Here is a 21441-nt window from a genome sequence, read left to right on the forward strand (position 1 = left end):
ACAGCTAATCTTGGGTAAAAATTGAATTTTGATTGTATCTTCAAAAAGTTCACAATCAGTCTTTGTGATCAGGATGTCTGTTCTCCTGCTGACCTCTCAAACAATTGCTTGTAAAACAATTGTAGTTTTGGCCCAGTCCAAGGTTCAAGACAGCAAAGCAGTTTCTCCAGAGAGGCCAGCTCCATTTTCAAATAGCTCCACTGAAATCAATTTTGACAATACTGACTGGTATCTTGAGTTAAATTCTTTCATAAATGAGTAGTTTGAGGGATTTTTGCAGTATCACAGTAATGTTTTGAAAGCCCTGCTTTCATGGGCCTGGTCCCTAATCCTCACGAAAGCAGAGAATATGCAGCATTGGCTTTCAGATCACTAATAGTGAAGACCAGGGCTCTTGCGGTCCCGCCTGCTGGTTTTAGGGGTCCTGTAGGGCCCACATTGGAGATGTTGCCTTTTCCCATAAGCAGTGTCTTTAAATTCCAAGATTCAAGGGTGGTCCTACCCTGGGTAAAATCAGGAAGCAAAAATCACTTTCGGTGAAGGGTGAGGTAGGAAAGCCAAGTCTTGCGGATGGGCCTGGGGTAGAGGCGGTCCCAGAAGGATCGACCAGGACCTGGGCCTGAGCTCGAGACAGCCAGCCGGGAGCGAAACCAGGCCCCGCCTGGAGATTTCCGGGCTCCTGGGCCCGCCCCGGAAGTGCTGAGAGGGACTTCCGCCCCGTAGGGAGCGGAAGGAGCTGATTGCTGTTCTCGGTCTAGGGCCGACTGCTCTGCGTTTGGGCGGTGGCGCGGTGGGCGTTGTTCAGCTGCAACCTCTCAGATCCTCTCTCGCGAGGCAGGCCCGGGTGGAGTGCTGACGGGAAGCTAGTGAGGCTGCCCATCTTGGGACCGTGAGGATTATGGCTAAATGCAACATTCCTAGGAAGGGTATTTCACGCCATTCAGTGCTGCTGGAGTCCACATTTGGGACTGCTTCCCTCTCGGGATTATAACTTTGGTCTTTACGGTCTTCAGAGTTTTGAGGCCTGACAACAACGTGGACCCCTGATATATTTGGTATCACTGCGCATCAGACCCTCAGTTCTCCTTTCCAAACAAAAAGAAGAAACTGCAAATGACTGGAAATTGTTAGGGGCTCTAAGTTTAAGAGAGACTTCCTCTTCCAATTCTTCTTGTGCCCATTACATTACCTTTTGATTGCAGAATACACCTCTTTATTTCAGCTTGGCAATAATTTATTGCTCTTCCCCTTTAGCAGTCACTTTTCCATCCACGCCAGGGCAGAACCACTTTCCAGCAACGGTGATGCCGTTCTCTACTGACGACCGTGTCCAGGCCCTTGGTCAGTAATGCACAGAAGCACTGGCGGGGAGATTCCTGTGGCGCAGGGCCACACCTGCCATCCCAGTCTGTGATCTGACAGCCCTTCTTAGCAAATTAGCCCTTTATTTGATATTGCTCTTTTTTCTGCCGTAACCCTCAGTAATTAGCGTAACAACTATGGCAGTCTTTGCTTTTTCTTTGAGTAAAATAATTTCTTTTACAGAAGAAATGTTCTCGAAGAAGAGGCCCTCAAGAGGAATCTTACTGCATTTGGAAAGCTGCACGGCTGCATTTTAGAGGATCTGGTTTTGCTGGTTCCAAGGATTCTGTTAGCAGAAAACTCGCTCTGAGCTGGCTCCAGCAGCTCGGTTGACAATGGCTGAGGTCAATTCCCTATCATTCTTCCTGAGGAGCGCTAGGTCTGGGAGTGGGAGCAGCGTGCGGTGGGGGGTAGGGAGTTGTTGGGAAAGTGGCTACCTGGACGACCCGAAGAGTGAGTTGGATGAACCCAGATAGCAGGAAGGGAAGAGAGAGGTATTTTTCAAGTCATCTTAAAGCTTTTAGTCTCTTAGGGATTCTTCTCTTCTGTTCTCTTGTTTAGGCATTTAAGTCTAACGGGCTTTTGTCTAAGGGCTTTAAAATGGAGCCAGGAAGCTATTAAGGAAATGGGTCTTATAGACGTCCTCACGGAGCAGAACATGAACTTTTTAACAGAGTTAACACTGCAAGAAACCTGCGGTTGGTCACAGTGACGAACTTTTGCCTCCCTCTACCTAGCCTTAGCAATCAATTATGTTTTGCCAAGATTAGCTTTCTGCCGCCAACCCCAATTAATATTGTTTGTAATGCAAACCTCCCTCTTTTGCCTTTAAAAGCCTCTGCCTCTTACTCCCTAGCGGGACATTATTTGAGTTGTTACCCGGATCTGTGTACCTTGAACTGCAATTCTTTGATCCCAAAATAAACGCCTCTCTGCCTCTCATTTTTAGCTCTTTATTTTTAGGTTAAAAAACTTAATTTCTCTGTCCCTCCATTTCCTCATCTGTGAGGATGATAAAAGCACCTGCGTAGAGATGTTATCAAGATTACATGAACAGTACTTGATACATAAGAAGTCCTACCTAGATTATTTGTTGTAATTAATTCTTCCTCTCCTTATTTCCCTGGGACTGGCCTGCTCTGCTGATTTATTTGTTTATATGGTGATTTATTCACAATTTCATGTATTTAATTTTCCAGATTCCAGCTCTTGCATGCAGTTAAGAAGTAATCTAGCAAGAAATGCCAGCTCTGGGAGCAGGAGAATCACTGTCTCTCTAGCTCCTACTCCGTAATACACCACTGAAATATCAATTATAGGGATCCTTCCCCCTAAAGAAGAGTTGTAAGTGTTAAAATTGACATTCTGTGGTCTTCTGAAGGTTCTAGAAGTAAGAGGCCTGAGGAGACCCTTTTTTTTAAATCTTCTATTTAACGGAATCAGAATAAGTGTATTGTTGTGAATGCTTAGCAGAATCTGATTCAAAGTGAGGATGGAACAAGAGGGAAGCCAGCTCAGCTCTGCCGTTTCCACAATGTTATTGTTTAGGAGGTCCATCTTTGCTGCCTAGTTGTCTCAGATATAAGTTGTAAATATGTTTTCCATTTTTTATTTGTCTTTGACTTTGCTTAAGGTGGTTTTGTTTGTTTACTGTGCAGGAAATTTGATTCTTTGCATAGAGATTAGATTTATCAGTCTTTTCATTTATGGCCTCTGGATTTTGGCTCATAATTAGAAAGGCCTTCCTGAGGTTATAACCTTCTGAGGTTATAAAACACTTCTCCCAGGTTTTCCTCTGGTACTTTTATAGTTTCATTTGTAACATTTATAATTTTGATTTATTTGGAATATTTACCCATGCATAGAGTGAGGTAGGAATCCAATTTAAGATTTTCCAGATGATTACCCAGTTCTCTTCCTACATTTATTGAAAAGTCTACTCATCTTTTTCTTACTGATTTGCCACCTTTGTTATATGCTAAATTTCTGCCTCTGATTGCATCTATTTCTGGACTTTCTATTCTGTACATTTGTCTATCTCACTCATCAGTACTACACTGTTTAATTATTGAGGCTTTATAATATGTCTAAAATCCTTTAGGACAATTGCCCCTTCATTGCCCTTCTTTTTCAGAGTTTTCCCAGGAAGTCTTGCTTGTTTATTTTTCTATGTGAAGTTTAAAATCTACTTATAAAAAAGTTAGTATTTTTATCGGAATAGTGTTAAATTTACAAATTAATTTAGGGATTAGTTTCTGAGTGCTAAGCCCCAAGGAGCCATATGGTGGTTCATCTAGGAGGCAAGTGGAAGGAGTTGGGACTGTGACAGATGTAGGTTCAAATTTCATCTGTGCTGTTTTATTAGTTCTCTGACCTTGTAAAATTTATCTGCTTCTCAGTTTTCTTATATATGAGAGGAGGACTATAATGTCTACTTTGCAGGATTAAAGGAGATAAAAAGTATACAATGTCTTCTTCGGAGTGAATAGAATCCTTTCCTCTCCTGCTCCTTTCAGGGCATCAACTCTCGAACCACCGAGAAGGAAGCCTCCGCGATCCTAGAGCGGCCCCCAGGTGCCCAGGGGCGGGGTTCCGCGGAAGGCGACCTCTCCAGGCCAGTGGTGGCCTGAGTCGGTCGTCAGGTTGTGTAACTGCACATCTCCAGGTGAGTCTTCTGTTATCCTACCTCTCTGGTTTTGAGTGACCTCTGGGGCGAGCACCGCAGAGGAGGGGGAACTACCTGCTGCGCCATGTCGCCTCAAGCCTGTCCCCCGACCCTGCCCTCTGACCCCTGTGCCTCCCCTCACCCCGCCCCTCTTTTCACGCTCCTCACTTTCTTCTTTTACTGTCTTTTCCTTGCCTTCTACCCCTGCCTCTTCTGCTCCTTCCCCTCTTGCCTCCCCTCCCTTGCCGCACTGCCAAGGCCGACTCCCCAGAGGCCCTGGGAGCAAGGATGGCGGGGGCGCAGGGGCTCTGCGGCCAGAGCCCTACCAAGCCCGGATCTTGGGCTGAGGCCCGCAGTCCCCAGCAGCGTCTTCGGGGCTCGGAGGAGACATAATCACAGTGACCTGCCTGCCTGTTCTGACAGGGCCGATTTCCAGAGGCGGGGAAGGAGAGTAGGGGAAAGGAGGAGACCCTGTTTTCTCTTGGCCCTGTGTCCTCAACTCTCCTTTGTGCTCTATTATGACCTTGGTAGCTGAGGGACACGCAATTTTATCTAGATGTTCTTGAAATAGTTTCATTGTGCCTCAAAGAAAAGATCAGCTTAGCTGAATACTATGCTCGGGAAAGCTCCTTTCTTTTGATATCTGTATTGCATTTTTCCACCCCCACCCAGCTTTTTTCTTCTGTTTAAAAGATAAGAGCAATCGTTTCTTTCTTCTTGATAGCTTTTCTTTGAAGTTAAAAAGTTAAAGGTTTCTGATGACAGCTCACAAAAGTACTTTATGTGTACCTGTAGCCTTAAAATAATTTATTCAGAAAAAAATAAATATTTATCCTTTGTAGTTGCTTGAAGTCAATATCAGCAGTTTGGGGCTCTGAGGGGAATGTATTATGGGAAAAGAAGGAACATTGAAGCAGGAGTGGGAAAGGCTAATTCTAGTGTGAGCAAGCTGCAGATCAAGAAGGATTTGGGTAGGACTAGGGGTTCCCCATGTTTTGCTAAGGGCAGAGCAGCTTACACCACGTGCTTCCATGGTAACCGTGTTTCTGGACTCTGGGCAAAGGTTCATGTACATGTGACCTGTGCACTGAGTGAGCCTTTTTCAGTGTTGCTAAGGAGCTACTCTTCAGAGAAACTTGACAGAAGAGCATGGCTTAGAAATAGTACAGCTCCTAAGCCGTGGAGGATATAGTGTCTGTGACAACAAACCTGTGACCGATTTCTGGGGAATCCCTTCCTCCCCTCACAAATCAGAGGCTTAAGAAATACATGTTCATATAAAGAAATATTGGAAAGACACAAGAAACTAATAAAAGTGATTACCTATGGAGGTGGCAAACTGAGGGGGATCAGGGTGGAAACAAGACTTCTCTACATGTATCTTTTTAGATGATTTTGACTTTTGAATTGTATTTTACCTATTCAAAAATAGAGACAAATTTTTAAATAAAATGTTTAGAATAGTTTCTGGACTCTGGGCATTTTAGATTCACAGAAAAAATGTGAAGATAGTACGAAGAGTTCCTATATACCCCACACCCAGTTTCCCGTATTATTAGTATCTTACATTAGTATAGTACATTTATCACAACTCTGGAATTACTTTTGACTATTATTATTAAAGTCTACTTCATTCACATTTTCTTAGTTTTTATCTAATGTCCTTTTTCTATTTCAGGATCCCATCCAAGATACCATATTAAATTGTCATGTCTCCGTAGGTTCCTCTTGGCTGTGACAGTTTCTCAGGCTTTCCTGGTTTTTGATGACCTTTACAGTTTTTAGGAGTACTTGTCAGGTGTTTTGTAGAATGTCACTCATTTGCAGTTTGACTGATCTTTTTCTCATTATGATACTGAGGTTATAGGTTAAGTGGAGGAAGACCACAGAGGTGAAGTGCCATTCTCATTTCCTCGTATCAAGGGTGCATATTGTCAACTTGACTTATCACTATTGAGACCTAAAACAATTTATAAGATGGGAAAAAGCAGAGAGGGGATAATTTGTGTAATTTGAGTTTAGAGCAAAAGTTTTATCAAGTCTGGATAAAATTGGATTTGTTCCCAAGGAATATGAGAGTGGCAGCAATCAACCAAGTTCTCCACATGTTGGTTTGAACTATAAAGATGAAAGGGGCTGGTGGAGCCCCTTTCTTTGGAGTTAAAGGGTCTGTTCTATCACAGTTCCAGAGAAGACAAAGCATCGCTGTTGCTAAGATACTGTCTATCATAGCAACAGCTGCTGCAGTAATAGTAATGGTAGCAATAGGCAGAGCTTCTGTTATTCCCATGTCTCTCTTCCAACCCGCATATTGTGGACTCTTGTAAGTGGTAAAACACACCTGTCAAAGATGTTATTGTCATTTTTCCAAACTTACTCGTTATCAGTTGAATTTCTGATTCTTTCTGCCTTCTCTATTCCTTTACTCCTTCATCTGCTCTGCTGTCTGCAAATCTCTTCAATTCCTGTCTTGTTTCCTAATTTAATTAAATATGATAAAAAATATTTTTAAGTAGGAACTATATATTATTTTAAATTCACTTATATCCCAGACTCTGTGCTTTATAAAGAGTAGATTTAAATAGTCATTTGAGTCAGGTGTTCATTCCAGTAGTTCTGTGATGTTACTATGTTGTGGTACAGACTGAATAAAAACATTTGATCTGGCTGCCATATGATTGGTGTGCCCTGGGGTTGTCAAACATATTCAAGAGTCCTACTTAAGTCTGTTTTCAAAATATATTGCTTTAGCAGCAGGAAAGATTTAGATTTGAAAGGTCTGTTTATTATTTCAGGCATCAAGGCCAGAGGTATGAACAAGGTATTGATTCTGAAGGGAAGATTTTTGTAAGAATGGACCCACACCAGAAGGTCCCCAGCATATATAATGGGGATACTTTAGGGGAGATTAATGGAGAGATTCCTGAGTATGAAAAAGTCCCTCTGTATGAAGACCAATTAGAAAGGCACGAGGACGGGCCCACAGAGGAAAGACGGTATAAATGCAGTGATTGTGGAAAGAAGTTTGCCCAGAGCTCAGGCCTTGTTCGTCATCGGAGAATCCACACTGGAGAGAAACCCTATGAGTGTGATCACTGTGGAAAAGCCTTCAGTGTGCGCTCAACCCTCACAGTGCATGAAAGAATCCACACTGGTGAGAAACCCTATACTTGTAACGAGTGTAGGAAAGCCTTCAGTGTGAGGGCACACCTGATTATACATCAGAGAATCCACAATGGAGAGAAACCCTACGAATGTATTGAATGTGGCAAAGCATTTAGTGTGAGCTCAGACCTTATCAAACATCAGAGAATCCACTCTGGTGAGAGACCTTATGAGTGTAATGAGTGTGGAAAAGCTTTCAGTGTGAGCTCAGCACTCATCAAACATCAAAGAATCCACACAGGAGAGAAGCCGTATGAGTGTAAGGAGTGTGGAAAGGCCTTCTATGTGAACTCAGCCCTTATAAATCATCAGAGGATTCACTCTGGAGAAAGGCCCTATGAGTGTGGACAATGCAGGAAGGCATTCAGCCAGATCTCAACCCTTATTCATCACCAGAGAATCCATACTGGAGAGAAACCCTACGAGTGTGACGAGTGTGGGAAAGCTTTCCGTGGGAGCTCTAATCTTGCCAAACACCAGAAAATACATACCAAAGGGAAGTGTCAAAAGTGATTTATGTGGTGAAGATATTCAAAGGACTTTTTTTGTATCAGAAGTTACCACCAAAAGAAGGGTATGGTTAAAGTTAATGTTTTAATTGACGCTTGGTCCCTTGAAATATTAAAGAAGTGAGAAGTCAGTGAAAAATGACTCCATCATAATAATTACCAACTAAAGCTCTAAAATCACATCTACTTCTGAGAATGCAGTTTACAACTCATAAGGTAAAGCCATTTAAAAACCATATGCCATAATGTAGTTTGTTTTGGTTTAGTAAGAGCAAACTTCAGTATTTCAAGCATGGTTTTTATTTTTATGTATGAACCTGTTATTGTTATTGTTGTTGCTACCAGTATTACAAGTGAGACATTAAATTTTGAAATTGGAAGTAATGTTGGTGAGACAGGGACAACATATCCTCATTGAATCTGGACATACTAACCTATTGGTTTTCCTTTCTTTGCCTTTGATATCCCATTATGCTCTCAGGGTTGTCTAGCTGGGTTAGTGACCTCCTGGCAGAAGGTAGACTATCTCTTTTTAGGTAGCAATCCCAGTAGGTTGTTCTTCAAGATTATTCTTGCTTAGTTAACAAAGCCCTAGCCTTTTGACTTACTGATCCAATAAACCCTGACCTTAACTGAGCTTCCTGAACCAAAACAAAATAACGAAAAACCTCTTAGAGTCAGGTCCTCCTACCCTTTGCATTTAGTGTTTCTCAGAGTGTAATGTGGCATATGCAAAGAAAGACTGAGACGTATGAGAATAGGACAAGCTTAGGGAACTACTGTTGAGTTGCAGTTGGCGTTGGTTTTAGGATGACTTTCAAGGACCTGAGTGACTGTGTGAAACTTGATAACTGATATCAATCAGGAGAGCTCAGATTCGGGAGGTGGTAGAAAGTTGAGTTCAATTTGGAAAATGTCTTTCCTATGTTGGTGGAAATCCCAGGAGAACTATTCACCAGACTATACCCTAACTTCCTAGCCCGAATCCCTAGGCCTAAAACACAAACCCTGTATATGTACATATGAAACTCAGGAAAAAGATTTAGACTTTAAAATTACTTTTTTATTATTTTACTATATTAATAGGGATTTCTCACTCCTGGGTAACAGGCCTGAAATTCTTTTGATCCTTGAAACTTAATCTTGTGAGGGTCAAGACGAACACCAAATTGATAGAAATTGCAGATTGCTTTGGTCCATGCTGTGGACAGGTAGAAGGGAATAGTCTCTGAGAAGGTAAAATAGTGTTCACTCCTCAGAGTAGGACTCTATTGCAAAGAGATGCACAGTTTCCATGGATTCTCATCAGCAAATCAGGCAAGTCAGCTGCAAGACACACGGGATTCCATGAAGCTCTGAGCCCACTTGTGCCATCAAGCACTGAGGTCACAGATGCATGTGAAAGAGCACATTATGAAGTCTCTGGTACTGAAGTAGTGCTTACCACCCTGCGCGAGTAACTCTAGGCCTGGACATGGGGGCTGAAGGCAGAGAAGGACATGGTTCTGGAGCTCAAACTGTGTGGATAGAACCTCACTTAGGGCATGGGGCATATTGGAGAAACTAAGGCACATACTTAGAGGCAGAAGTGAAGGGCCTCAGCAAAGCACCAGGCAGTTGTCTTTACTATACTGGGTTGAAAGTGTGAATTTCTTTGCCCTGCTTCTTCCTGCGTTTGGCAATTGAAGGAGACTGTGGTTTCTCCTTACTCTGCCCTGGAGAGAGTTCCCTGTCATCCTGTGTCTTTGTTGTTATCACCAGTGTTTTCAGTTTTTACTTCTTTGGCCTCAGCTGTCTTGGTTTTTTCTTAGGATGGAGGTTTGCAAACAGAGTCTTCTGGGTGGAGAACACCCTTCTGGGATCAGCACTGAAGAGATGCCATATGCCACCCCAAACCAGCACAGTTGAATCTTAAGCAGTAACTGGTGAGTATTCTGAAGACTTTGAAGGAGCAGATGGTCTGGCAAAAGAAGTCCCTTTTACTGAAGAATTTAGTGTTATAAGATCAGGATACATGTAACATGTTATTCCTTGTGAGCTCAAATTAAGGTGTTAATGATTATCTGTTTTAGGCTGGATCTTGTGCCTGATGTTAGGAATACAAAGATAAAGGAAAAAAGCACTCTGCTGTACAGGGGCTTACAGTCTATTTGGCGACAGGGAGAAGGGAGTAGAAAGAAAACAACAATTACAGTGATAAAGCCACTGGGTTTGCACAAAGTGCTTTGCACTCAAGGTGTAATAACTACTCACAAGAGTGTTGGAAAGCCTTTGGAGAAGGATGAAATCCTGGAGAAAGAATGAGTTCTGCTGCCATATGAAAAAGAATGAAGGAAGGTACAGTGGGAATAGTATGTTAAAAAGCACAGTGCATCTGGGGGGAAAAGAAGGAAGTTTTCACTGACTGTTTATTGAATGCATTATGGAAGTAGTGACAGATGAAACAGAGAGAGCCAGGGGCCAGACCATGAAATGCCTGGATTTCTATTCTAGGAAGTATGAAACATCTTCTCTAGGCTAATGTTTTTCAACCACTTTATGCACTAGGAAATGCATTTCACATTGTAACTCAGTATACCATTGTTGGGAGAGACAGTCCTCCTTGGACCAGTTGCACTCCTACACATCTTGCTGGGTGTGCCAGCACTGCAAGGCCCTGGCCACTTTCTTACCCAGGCCACTTCTTAGTGTTGTTTATGCACCTGGTGTCCTTGAGAGATGAGGTAACATCTCTTGAACAAAGAGTAGGCTAGCTTCCTGTGTGCTTACTGGTGGTTTGGTGCTCTTTATGGAAAGTTGCTATTTGATTCTTATACATGTTGCAGGAATTATGTACATGTTCTCAATATGAGCTCTTCACACAGAGAATGCAAATATCCTCTCCAACTCTATGGCTTGCCTTTTTATTCTCTTAATGGTGTCTTTTGATGAGCATTAATTTTTAAGTTTAATATAGTCCAGTTTGTTAATCTTTTTCTTTCATGTGTGTTTTTGTTTTGTTTTGTTTGTCTTTGAAGATTTCTTTCTCTGCCTTAAGATCATGAAGATACTTTTTTCTTTGAGGAACATTAGCCCTGAGCTAACATCTGCTGCCAATCCTCCTCTTTTTGCTGGGGAAGACTGACCCTGAGCTAACATCCGTGCCCATCTTCCTCTACTTTATATGTGGGACGCCTGCCACAGCATGGCTTGCCAAGTGATGCCGTGTCCGCACCCGGGATCTGAACTGGCGAACCCCAGGCTCCCAAAGCAAAACATGCGCACTTAACCGCTGCACCACGAGGCCAGCCCCCAAATACTTTCTGTTTGGTCTTAAAAAGTTCTGTAATTTTGCTTTTCCATTTATATCTATAATGCATTTGAAATTGGTTTTTGTGCCTTTTCCCATGTGGATATCCAGTTTATCCTACATCATTTGTAGGTAAGACTCTCTTTCGCCACTGTTCTGCAATGCTAATTTGTCGTATATTAATTGTCCACATGTGCATAGATTTGTTTCTAGTTTCTCTATTATGTTCCATTGGTTTATTTGGCTATCCCTGCATCAGTACCACATTTTCCTAATTATTGTACCTTTACATTATGTTTAGATAGCCAGTGGAACAAATCATCCTACCTGAGGAGTCCAGCTCTAAATTTCTGTGTGTGATTTTTCAGACCTGACCACAGGTAATTGCAGAGGCTTTATCCCTCATGGGGGAAAGCTAGCCTCCCGCACTAGACCTGAGGCACAGCCAAAGCATGCAGTCTCTGAAGGGAGTTGCAGTCAAGGACTCAGACTGCCTGGCCAGTTATACTCTCAGGCATATCTGCATTCCTAGCCCAGGCACCTCCATTTGGAGGCCTGTTTATTAGGGGCCTTGCCCAAGCAACTCTGCCAAGACCCCCTTATTGGTGTGGGAGAACCTTGAAGACAGTTTTCTCTACTCTAACTTAGTACTCAGTACTTTTCCACTCTTAGCCTTTTCCCCTCTTCCTCCCCCTGCCTCCTGGGTCCATTAAATGACTGCAGCCTTTTGTGTGCTGCTCACTTGGCAATGCAACAGTCCCCACATTTGTGCTGATTCACTTGACCCTCGCCTGGCATGTTCCATGGATAAGAATGGAACACAGCAGGAGCCAGCACTTTCTCCTGTTGAGCTTCTTGATAAGGCTATTGCAGTAAATGTTTAAAGACTTCTCGTCAAGCCACACTGTGGCAGAATTCCACATAAAATAGAGGAAGATTGGCACAGATGGTAGCTCAGTGGCAGTCTTCCTCAAGCAAAAAGAGAAAGATTGGCAACAGATGTTAGCTCAGGGCCAATCTTCCTCTCAGAAAAATAAAAATTTTTTTAAAAGACTTGGCTGTTACTCTCATTTTTGCCTATGTTAACTGACCACTGCAACACCTGGCAGCTCAACTCTCTCCAGCTCAGCTTAGCTCTTGATACCATCTTATCCTACTTCACAAGTGTCTTGGATGTTCTTGACCCTTTGCATTTACGTATAAATTTTAGAATCAGCTATCCACTCTCTCCCCAAAAAATCTGTTGGGATTTTGATTGGGACTGTATTGAATCTATAGACTAATCTCGGGAGACTCAATATATATACATGAGTCTTCCAATCCATGAACATTTCTTTAGGGTCTTAGTTTTTCCCAATAATATTTTATTGTGTTTTTTTTTGCAGAGGCCTTGAAGACCTTTGTTAGATTTATTCCTAGACATTTGATACTTTTTCCCTGCAATTGTTAGTGGCATCATTTTTTTTTCAATTCCTCTTTCTGTTAACAGAGACTTTCAATTGATTTTTATATATTGAGTTTTTATCCAGCATTCTAATAATTTTATATGTGGATTCTTTTGGTTTTTATACATAACATTTGCAAATAATGTTTTATTTCTTACTTTCCAATCCTTACGTCTTTTTTTTTTTCTTGCCTTATTTTACTAGATGACCTCCAGTGTCATAATAAAAAGAAGTGATGGTAGCTGGAATATTTGTCTGGAAGAAATGCTCTTACCTCAGCTGTAGGTTCCCCTCTCCACTGACCCATCTTGAGATGAGCATTCTCCCATATCTCCAATGTTTTTCAGACTTAGAGATTCCAACTCTATGCTGACCATTTACTTCTCGGTGTGTACTTTCAGTGGAGGAGAAGTAGGTTCTGAGGGCTGCCAGTCCCATTGGCTCAAAAGAAATCATTTTCCCATTTGTTACTTTCAGACCCTTCACCCTTCTCCTGGATCTGGTTTTGGTAATATACAGTTGATTTTCATTTTTCACAGTAGTTGTGTTCTATAAAGTTGCCACAAACACTGAATTAATGAATACTGAACTCCTTGAGGAAATATAGGGTTAGATTCCTATGAGCGTCTGGTCACATTTTTGTCAATTGAAATGGTATTGCATTGCGTAGGTTCATTTGCCAAGGTCTTTATAAAACAAGCCAATCTTATCAACATTGAAAACCAGCTCTTCAGTATAACCCATTTCTTGTATAACACTGAACAGGTATTTTAAAAATTCTACCACAGCCTCCTGGTGGTAGAACCTGCCTTGCCTGCAAATTTAACATTTTCCAAACTCTATCAGTGTGTGAGCTAGCTAGCCAGCACTAGCTGAGAAGGGTTTATCATTTCCTGACCCTGGTTAACAAGATGGTAAATTTCTTTAGCTTTCAGGCTCACAGCAGTGCTCTCTGCTATGCTTTTTTTTTTCGTATCGGTTGTCATCTCATAAATACACAAGTTTAGCTGCTTTTCCCTATTTTCCATCTCTTCATCAAACACTATAGATGTTACTGTAGCACTTTCTGGAGCAGCCTCCTGTACAGATCATTAAATTTCCTCTTCCTTTTTCTGGATTTACTGTATTATTGATTTATTACTATTGAACTCAGGCAACAGCACTATAACTCATGTATGAATGAAGCTTATCTAGCACATGTATTTTCTCTGGAAGGCACATCACAGCCTTCTTATGCTTAGGAAAACTAAACAGCACTTCAGCACTATGCTTGGGGGGATTTTAAACAGCAAAATCACCTACAAAAAATGCAGCACTAATTAGGCCACAAAAAGGACACTTGTTTGCAGTATGAGAGCTGAAACAAAGGTAGAGTGTCATCTTGTTTGATCTCAGCTAGAAACAGCAGCAACTCAAATTTTTGCCACTCTGTGCATACCCAGGAATGACTGCAAAAGTGCCACAAGTGTCAATTAGGGGTAACAAGTAATGTTAGCAAGTACATGAGTTCACAAATATGGAATCCATGAATAAACAGGATTGACTCATTTAACCAATGGGTTTTGTGATGTGTATTTATGGAGTTTTTCAAGCTTCTCACAGTTTAGTTCCTTTGCTTCTATCTCCAGTACATAATAGTTTTCTCAGTGTGTCTTTGTGTGTGCTGTTCTTTCAGCCTATGATACTAGATTCTTTCAAGCAATCTTGTGGTATTTTTCCATACAGCTTTAATTCTGTGTAAGCTCTTTTCAGAATTCAGGGACTCAATTGGTACTCTGTTACTGTGTACTTATGTGATTTTCTAAATAGATTATTCATTTTTGAGTATATCTTAAGCATAACATTTATTTTTTGTTTATTTAAGATTTATACTATATTCAGTTCCAAAAAGGATTTAGGGAACACATACTTTCACAATGAAAATGGGACACTTGGGAATAAAAACAGATCCAAATTATATCTACTTAGATAGATATAATCTAATAGATTATATTATCTATTAGTATATAATAGATTATATCTATTAGTTTCTTGGGGCTGCCATAACAAATTACTACAAACTTGCTGGCATGAAATAAGAGAAATTTATTCTTACACAGTTATGAAGGCCAGAAATCCAAAATCAAGGTGTTAGGAGGGCCACATTCCCTCCAAAGACTGCAGGGGAGAACCCTTTCTGACTTCTTTGAGCTTCCAGAAATTCCTTATCTTGTAGTTATATCACTTAAAACTGTCTTCATGTGGGCCTTCACTTTCCTCTTTCTGTCTTCTCTTCTATCACTTAAAAGGACACTTGTTGGATTTAAGGCCCACCTGGATAATCCAAGATGATCTCATCTTGAGATCATTAATTACATCTGCAGGGACCCTTTTCTCAAATAAGGTCACATTCACATGTTCTGAGGATTAGGACGTAGACATTCCTTTTTGAGGGGTCACTATTCAACCTACTACAGATGGTAAATTTCTCTCCTCTCTGAGATAAATTAATTAATAGTTGAGTACTGAAGTTGAAGTTTTCTGGCCATTAAGACAGAATGGAAAATATGTTGGTTTATACTGTTTTCCATTTGCCTAACAAAAGAAAGCAGTTATATTTGACTGCAGAGATGACCTTTTTCCTGGAACTAAATTCAACTAAATATATGTTGCTTGAGTGCCTGTGTAAAGGATATTGAATAATAGTACGTTATCTTCAACTATAGTTTTAAATAGAGAAACACTTAAAATGCATCATAGTGAACCCTTGAAACAATTTCATAAAATCTTTTTTGTGTAGTTTATTATTAAATTATAAAAAGTGCACAAATCATAAGTATTTGTGAGTGCAGAAATTATAAGCAGTTTTGAGTTTAAACTAAGTGAACATGCCTGAGTAACCCATACCCAGCTCAAGAAAGAATATTCCCAGCATTCTAGAACACTCCTTTTATGCCTATGCTCTGTCCCATTCTTACTTCTCCAAAGGCCACCATTGTTATGACTCCTAAATACCATGGATGAGTTTTGCCTGTTTTTGAACTTCATACACATTGTACTCTTTGGTACCTGGCTTATTTCTTTCAACATTATGTTTGTGAGATCATTCCATGCTGTTGAGTGTAGTTTTAGTTCATTCTCCCATGAAGTTTCTAACTCAGTGAAGCATTTCTGCATGTGGCTAAGACAGTATTCAGGGTTTTGCTTTATATGATAATCATGCTTAATTATAAAAGGGTTAGACTTAGAGAATCTAAATGTATAGAAAGTTAAATGATTATCAAGTAGCTTCTCTCAAATTTCAAATGCCTTAAGCAAGCATTAGGTAAGTATTGGGTTGAGATTCTTGACTGAATTCTCTGACAGGAACCTATGATCACCTATTCTATGTAGCCACCTTTGGTCCTTTTTGTAATGATTTAGGGGGTGGATGGATGAATAGGTAGCGGAACTTTATTCTTGCCCAGACATAAGGCCAACCCATTCTAGCATGGGCACGAATAGTAGAGGAATGTATAAGTAAAGCAATTATTCCTCAGGAGAGAAATATTGGATCTTCTCAATCAGTTTGGGTGCTGAGTTGGGATTCCAAAATTCTTTATCAAAAAGCTTAAAAGAGACCACATTAGACTGAAAGATGTTTAGAACAAGTCTCACTTGGTGACTCCCCAATTTATTAAAAAGTCTTAGGTTGAGCTCCATTTGATATCTGCTAAACAAATGTACAAATATACTTCTGTTCCCCATTACCACTTCCAATTTTTCCCTTCTTCCACCTCCCATAGCACGTTGTTTCTTTCTTAGGACACTTACCTGACATTTTGCTTTGTATTTGTTTGCCTCTCATCCTGCTTATTTGATTACAAGTTCTTTGATTGCAGGGATTATGTATGATTCCTTATGGATTCTCTGCAGCCCCTAGTGCACTGAAATGGTGTGAGATTGTAGAAGTCATTTTAGGCTAATTACGATCAACTAGCTTTTTATTATGTAAACAACAGCCCCCTCCCCCCACCCAAACTCTCAGTGGCTTACAGTACAAGATTTATTCTTGTTTATGTTGCATGTCAGTTATGGATCAGTTTCAGCTCAACAGCACATTCTTTCCATTCTAGGATACAGGCTAGAGGAGTATGCCTACCTTGAATATGCTCCTGTTATGGTAAAAGAAAAACAATGGTAGTAACACATGATGACTTTTAAAGCATCTACTGGAGAGGAGCATATGGCATTTCCACTTACATTTCATTAGCCAACACAAGTCAAATGACCAAGCTTACTATCATCTATAGGGTGGGGAAAAATAATTCTTACCAAAAAATACAGTGAATGACTAAAAAAATTAGTATAATCTACCATTGATATAGTGTATCTACCATGATAGCCAATATTTATGGAATGCTTTCTATGCCAGGGCTTTTTATGAGTGCCTTATATATATTTTTTTTCTCAATAAAAAATAATGATATGAGATACATACTACTATACTCCCATTTTATAGCTGAAGAAATTGAGGAACAGAGACATTAAATAACTTGCCCAAGATCACACAGCTAGGAAATGTTAGATTCAGGAATTGAAACCAGAAGTCTAACACAACAACCTGTTCTCTTAACCACTGTGCTGTATTATGAAAGTTGTAATCCGAAGGTTGTTTATGCACCACAGTAGGCTTTAAGAGCCAGTGTATTATGCTGATAGAAACTTTAAAGGTATGATTCAAGAGCCCTTGGTCTCAGCCTGTCTTTACCTCTAAGTATCCATGTTACCTAGGTCAATGCCACCTAGCTGGGCCTGTTTCTACATCCTTAAAAACAAGAGAAACAGGCCAGATATTCTCTGATATCCCTTCTAGCTTTGAGATTTTTATAATTTCTCCAAATAGATAGTAAAATGCCTTGTTGATGTGATGACCCTCTTATTTAATCTGCTGTTTTATGTGTTGTTACACTCACAGGAGATCTTGAAGAAATATCAAGTCTCCTCCTCAGTGCCTTCCTCCTCTTTTACTTCTCCTGCTGCACATTAGTGATAATACTAATAATAGTAGTAGCTTCTATTTTTTGAGACCTATTCTGTTCCAGGTACTTTTTCAGGCTCCGTAGGTAAGTTATTTCATTTAAAAGTATAGACTATGGGGGCTGGCCCCGTGGCCGAGTGGTTAAGTTCGTGCGCTCCGCTGCAGGCGGCCCAGTGTTTCGTCAGTTCGAATCCTGGGCGCGGACATGGCACTGCTTGTCAGACCACGCTGAGGCAGCGTCCCACATGCCACAACTAGAGGAACCCACAACGAAGAATACACAACTATGTACCGGGGGGGCTTTGGGGAGAAAAAGGAAAAAATAAAATCTTAAAAAAAAAAAAAAAAAAGAAAAAAGTATAGACTATGTTTAGAAAAGAAGCAAAGCTGGAAAAAAATGATGCTCTAAATGTTAATTTTAAGAACATAAAACTAAGAACAGGAAAATAAACCCAAAAAAGCAGAAGGAAGAAAATGCTAAAGATAAGAGCAGAAATTAATGAAAAGCAAGTATATATTCTTTCTTAGACCTTTTATATATAAAAAACTGTGTTTTAGGTAGTTTCTGTAGGCTACTCTCATACTTGGACTCCCTCTTTCTGCCCCTGGGGAGAAGATGCTAATTGCATAATCAACTTGTTCTTTCAGATGGTGATTCAGACCTTAAACAAGGAGTCCATGTCAAAGCAGAGTTTTCCAGAAGTCCAGCACAGAGGATGATGCCTTAAGGACTAAATGGGAACATTCCTCAGGGGCTCCACACTGGACAAGTCCACGGGCTTCTGAATAGTTTGCCCAAGTGAGGGAGGAGCTGCTTTGATGAAGCACAACCTATATTGCCTCAAGCCAAGGAGAGGATCACTCTGAGGGAGAGACCTAAGACACCTGGGAAAATTCGCCCTGAAGTTCAGTCCTGTCAGTGCTCTGGGAGTGGGAAATACTTCATTCAGCTTGCACATGATTTTCAATTTCAACTGTAATAAAAGCAGCAGCCCCCCAATGTAAAGTGAGTGGAAAAGTCATTGTTCCAAAAATATCCCTCCCTTATAAAACAAACCCTGACCCACCAGCAGCCCTAAATAAACACCAGCATATCCAACCTGGAGGAAAGCCCAATGAGTATCGAGCCTGGAAAGACCTTCAGTGTATACCTAAGTCCCATTAAACAACAGAGGAGCCATCCTGGAGAAGACTCCCGTGAGAGTAAAGAATGTGGCAAAATCTTCAGGTACTGGAATGATCTTGTCAGACATCAGAGAATCCTTGTGGATATCTTCAGTATCAGAAGACTGTATGTGAGCTCAAGTCTCATTAAACATAAGCAAATTCATTTTGGACAGGAGCCTTATCTATGTCATGAATGTGGCAAAGCATTGAAGTTCTGTGATAGCTTTGTTAAACATTAGAGAATCTGCACTGAAGAAGACCCAAGGGTGTGAAGAGTATAGTAAAGGGTTCATTGTGTTTCAACTCTGGTCACCAACCAAAGAACCCATGCTGAAAAGTACCATTGTGAATGTGGTGAGTGGGGCAAGACCTTCATTTGGAAGCCAGCACTTAGTAATTACCAAAAAACCCACACTGGAAAGAAACCCCATAAATGTAAAAACATAGGAAGGCCTTCACTAAATGCTCAATCTTATACATCAGAAAATCCACACTGGAACAAAACTGTGTATGTGTGACCACTGTGGGGAAGCTTTCAGTCAAAGTTCAGATCTTATCAAACATCAGAGAGTCTTATGAGAGAAGTCTTATGACTGGGACACGTGTGGGAAAACCTTTTGATGAACAACTCTCTTACCAAACATCAGAGGATGCACAACAAAAATGAACCTCAATAGTCAGATGTGTGGTAGAGGTAGTATAGGACTTTTTCAATATCAAGCATCACCATTAAGAAAAAACCCAATTGCATATAATCACTTTAACTGGTATTATTTTATGGAACTAAGGACACATTTTATTAGAAAGAGACTTTGTCTTGTCACTTCCTGGGCAAAGTTGAATTAAAACAGATCCAGATGTCTATGGACGTTTAACTCTCTTTGGCATGGTTTTTCATTTTCTGTAGTGAAGGTAGAGAGTAGGGGGAAGCCTTTATAACTAATCAAACCTTGGATAATCCAAACATTATTTATTACATTTATTGGTTTTTGTTTGGAATTCATGATGCTAATTAAAGTAGTTTTTTCTAAGAATAATTTTCACATTGATTCCTGGGACCCAACAAGTATACCACTTCTGTGAGATTTACTCGCTTTTACTTTTTATAGTGTTAGTAGATCTGGGAAAGGCTGCAAATAAATATCTACGTTTGGTAAGCCATTTCACAGAATTTTCTGTCCGTTTGTAAAAAAAAGAAAAGAGAGAAATGTGAGTAGGCCTAGTGAACTTGTGGTATATTGAACAACAGACCGTATTTACTTTGTTTACCTTTGTGTGTCTAACATATAGAATAGTGACTGACACAGAGAAGACCCTCCAACATGCTTGTTGAATGACTGAGGAGTTCTGTTCATGGGTTGGTATCAGTTCAGGCTGAAAAGGGACCTGTAATAGTTTACCATAAGATCTGCCCCCTTCCTAGACCTGGTCAATGAATGACCTTCTAAATAATCCAGGCTCAAAGAAATCACAATGGAAACTAGAAAATATATTGAATTGTACTTCTGACAAAGATGGAATAACAAAGACTGAATTTTCTCTCCCACCATATAAAAGCTAAAAACCTGGACAAAATTAATGAATAACCATTTTTAAGACATTAGAAATCAAGTGATGTAGGATAGCAATCCCTGAAAGCAGGAAACAAGTGAAATGAATACTGTAATTGCCCCAGCTTACTGCCATGAGGGGATTTTGACTGTTACACAGGGAGAGGGAACCTAGGTGGAACTGGCAGATTGTCTGAGATGAGGATACAGTTGAGAGTCTGAAAAGACCAAGGTGGCTATAGTTCACAGGGCAGAATGATAGAAAGTGCTGTACGGAGAACCCCAGAGACTGTAGAGTCCCTCTCCAGTCTTCAGGAGTAAGTATCAGGGCATCACATGAAGAAACTACCCTGGCTCAGAGAAAGAACCACCCAAAAGAATTAAAGGAAACAGTACACAGCATTACACAAGACTGAGAATAGTACCTGATCCTGCCAACAAGACTGAAAAATGCTCTAATTCACAAAGCATTGGGTAAAGTACTCAGGAGGAGTCTACCTCAGTATTGAGGAATACTTAGCTATGTTAGTTTCCTTTTGCTGCGGTAACGGATTATCATGAACTTAGAAGCTTAAAAGAACACAAATTTATTGTCTTACAGTTCTGGGAGTCAAAAATCCAAAATGAGTCTCACAGGGCTGAAATCGAGCTGTCAGCGTGGTTGCGTGCCTTTTGTGGAGCTCACGGAGAGAATTTATTTCCTGGCCTTTTACAGCTTCTAGGGGTCACATATATTCCTTGGCTTTTGGCCCCATGTCTCCATCTTCAAGCCAGCATCAGGTTGAGTCCTCACATCATATCCAACATCTTCTTTGGCCTCCCTCTTCCACTGTTAAGGACCCTTGTGATTATACTGGGCTCATACAAATAATACAAGATAATCTACCTCTATTAAGGTCAGCTGATTAGCAACCTTAATTCTATTTGCAACTTTATCCACTTTATAGATCTTCTTAAAGAACTAGTGTTCACTTTTTTGTATTGTCTATTTTTTGTTTCCTATTTCCTTGATTTTTACTCTTTATTACTTTAATTTTTTACAAAAGTAATTTATTTCTTCTTGAAGGAGCCTTGGTAGTTTTTGTCTTTCAAAGAATGTTTCCATTTAACCTAAGTTGTCAAATTTATTGCCATGCTAGTTTTCATAATATCCATGTATTATCTTTTCAATATGTGTAGAATTAGTACTGATTCCTCTTCTTCATTCCTGGTATGCATAATTTGAGTCTTCATTTTTCCAGATCATGTGAGTGATATCAGTGGAAATGGTGGAGTTAGTACCTCTGAAAA

General features: G+C 40.3%; 1 protein-coding gene across 8 annotated transcripts; it reads left to right on the forward strand.

The window, feature by feature from the left end:
• The first annotated feature begins 1106 nt into the window (after positions 1–1106).
• LOC139077432 (zinc finger protein with KRAB and SCAN domains 8-like) lies at positions 1107–19762 on the forward strand. 8 transcript variants are annotated; one of them, XM_070585277.1, is made up of 7 exons: positions 1107–1706; positions 1924–2060; positions 2562–2706; positions 3879–4027; positions 6823–7917; positions 9513–9626; positions 18083–19762. In XM_070585277.1, exon 5 carries the CDS (start codon positions 6881–6883, stop codon positions 7703–7705), a length of 825 nt encoding a protein of 274 aa, XP_070441378.1. In that variant the 5' UTR covers positions 1107–1706; positions 1924–2060; positions 2562–2706; positions 3879–4027; positions 6823–6880; the 3' UTR covers positions 7706–7917; positions 9513–9626; positions 18083–19762. The 8 variants fall into 8 exon arrangements, with proteins under 8 accessions (XP_070441378.1, XP_070441380.1, XP_070441377.1 ...); XM_070585279.1 differs by lacking the exon at positions 1924–2060 and having other exon boundaries at positions 1107–1341; positions 1546–1706; XM_070585276.1 differs by lacking the exon at positions 1924–2060 and having other exon boundaries at positions 1107–1741.
• The last annotated feature ends 1679 nt before the right edge of the window (positions 19763–21441 follow it).

This window comes from Equus przewalskii, chromosome 19, assembly GCF_037783145.1.
Source record: "Equus przewalskii isolate Varuska chromosome 19, EquPr2, whole genome shotgun sequence".
NCBI classification, from domain to species: Eukaryota; Metazoa; Chordata; class Mammalia; order Perissodactyla; family Equidae; genus Equus; species Equus przewalskii.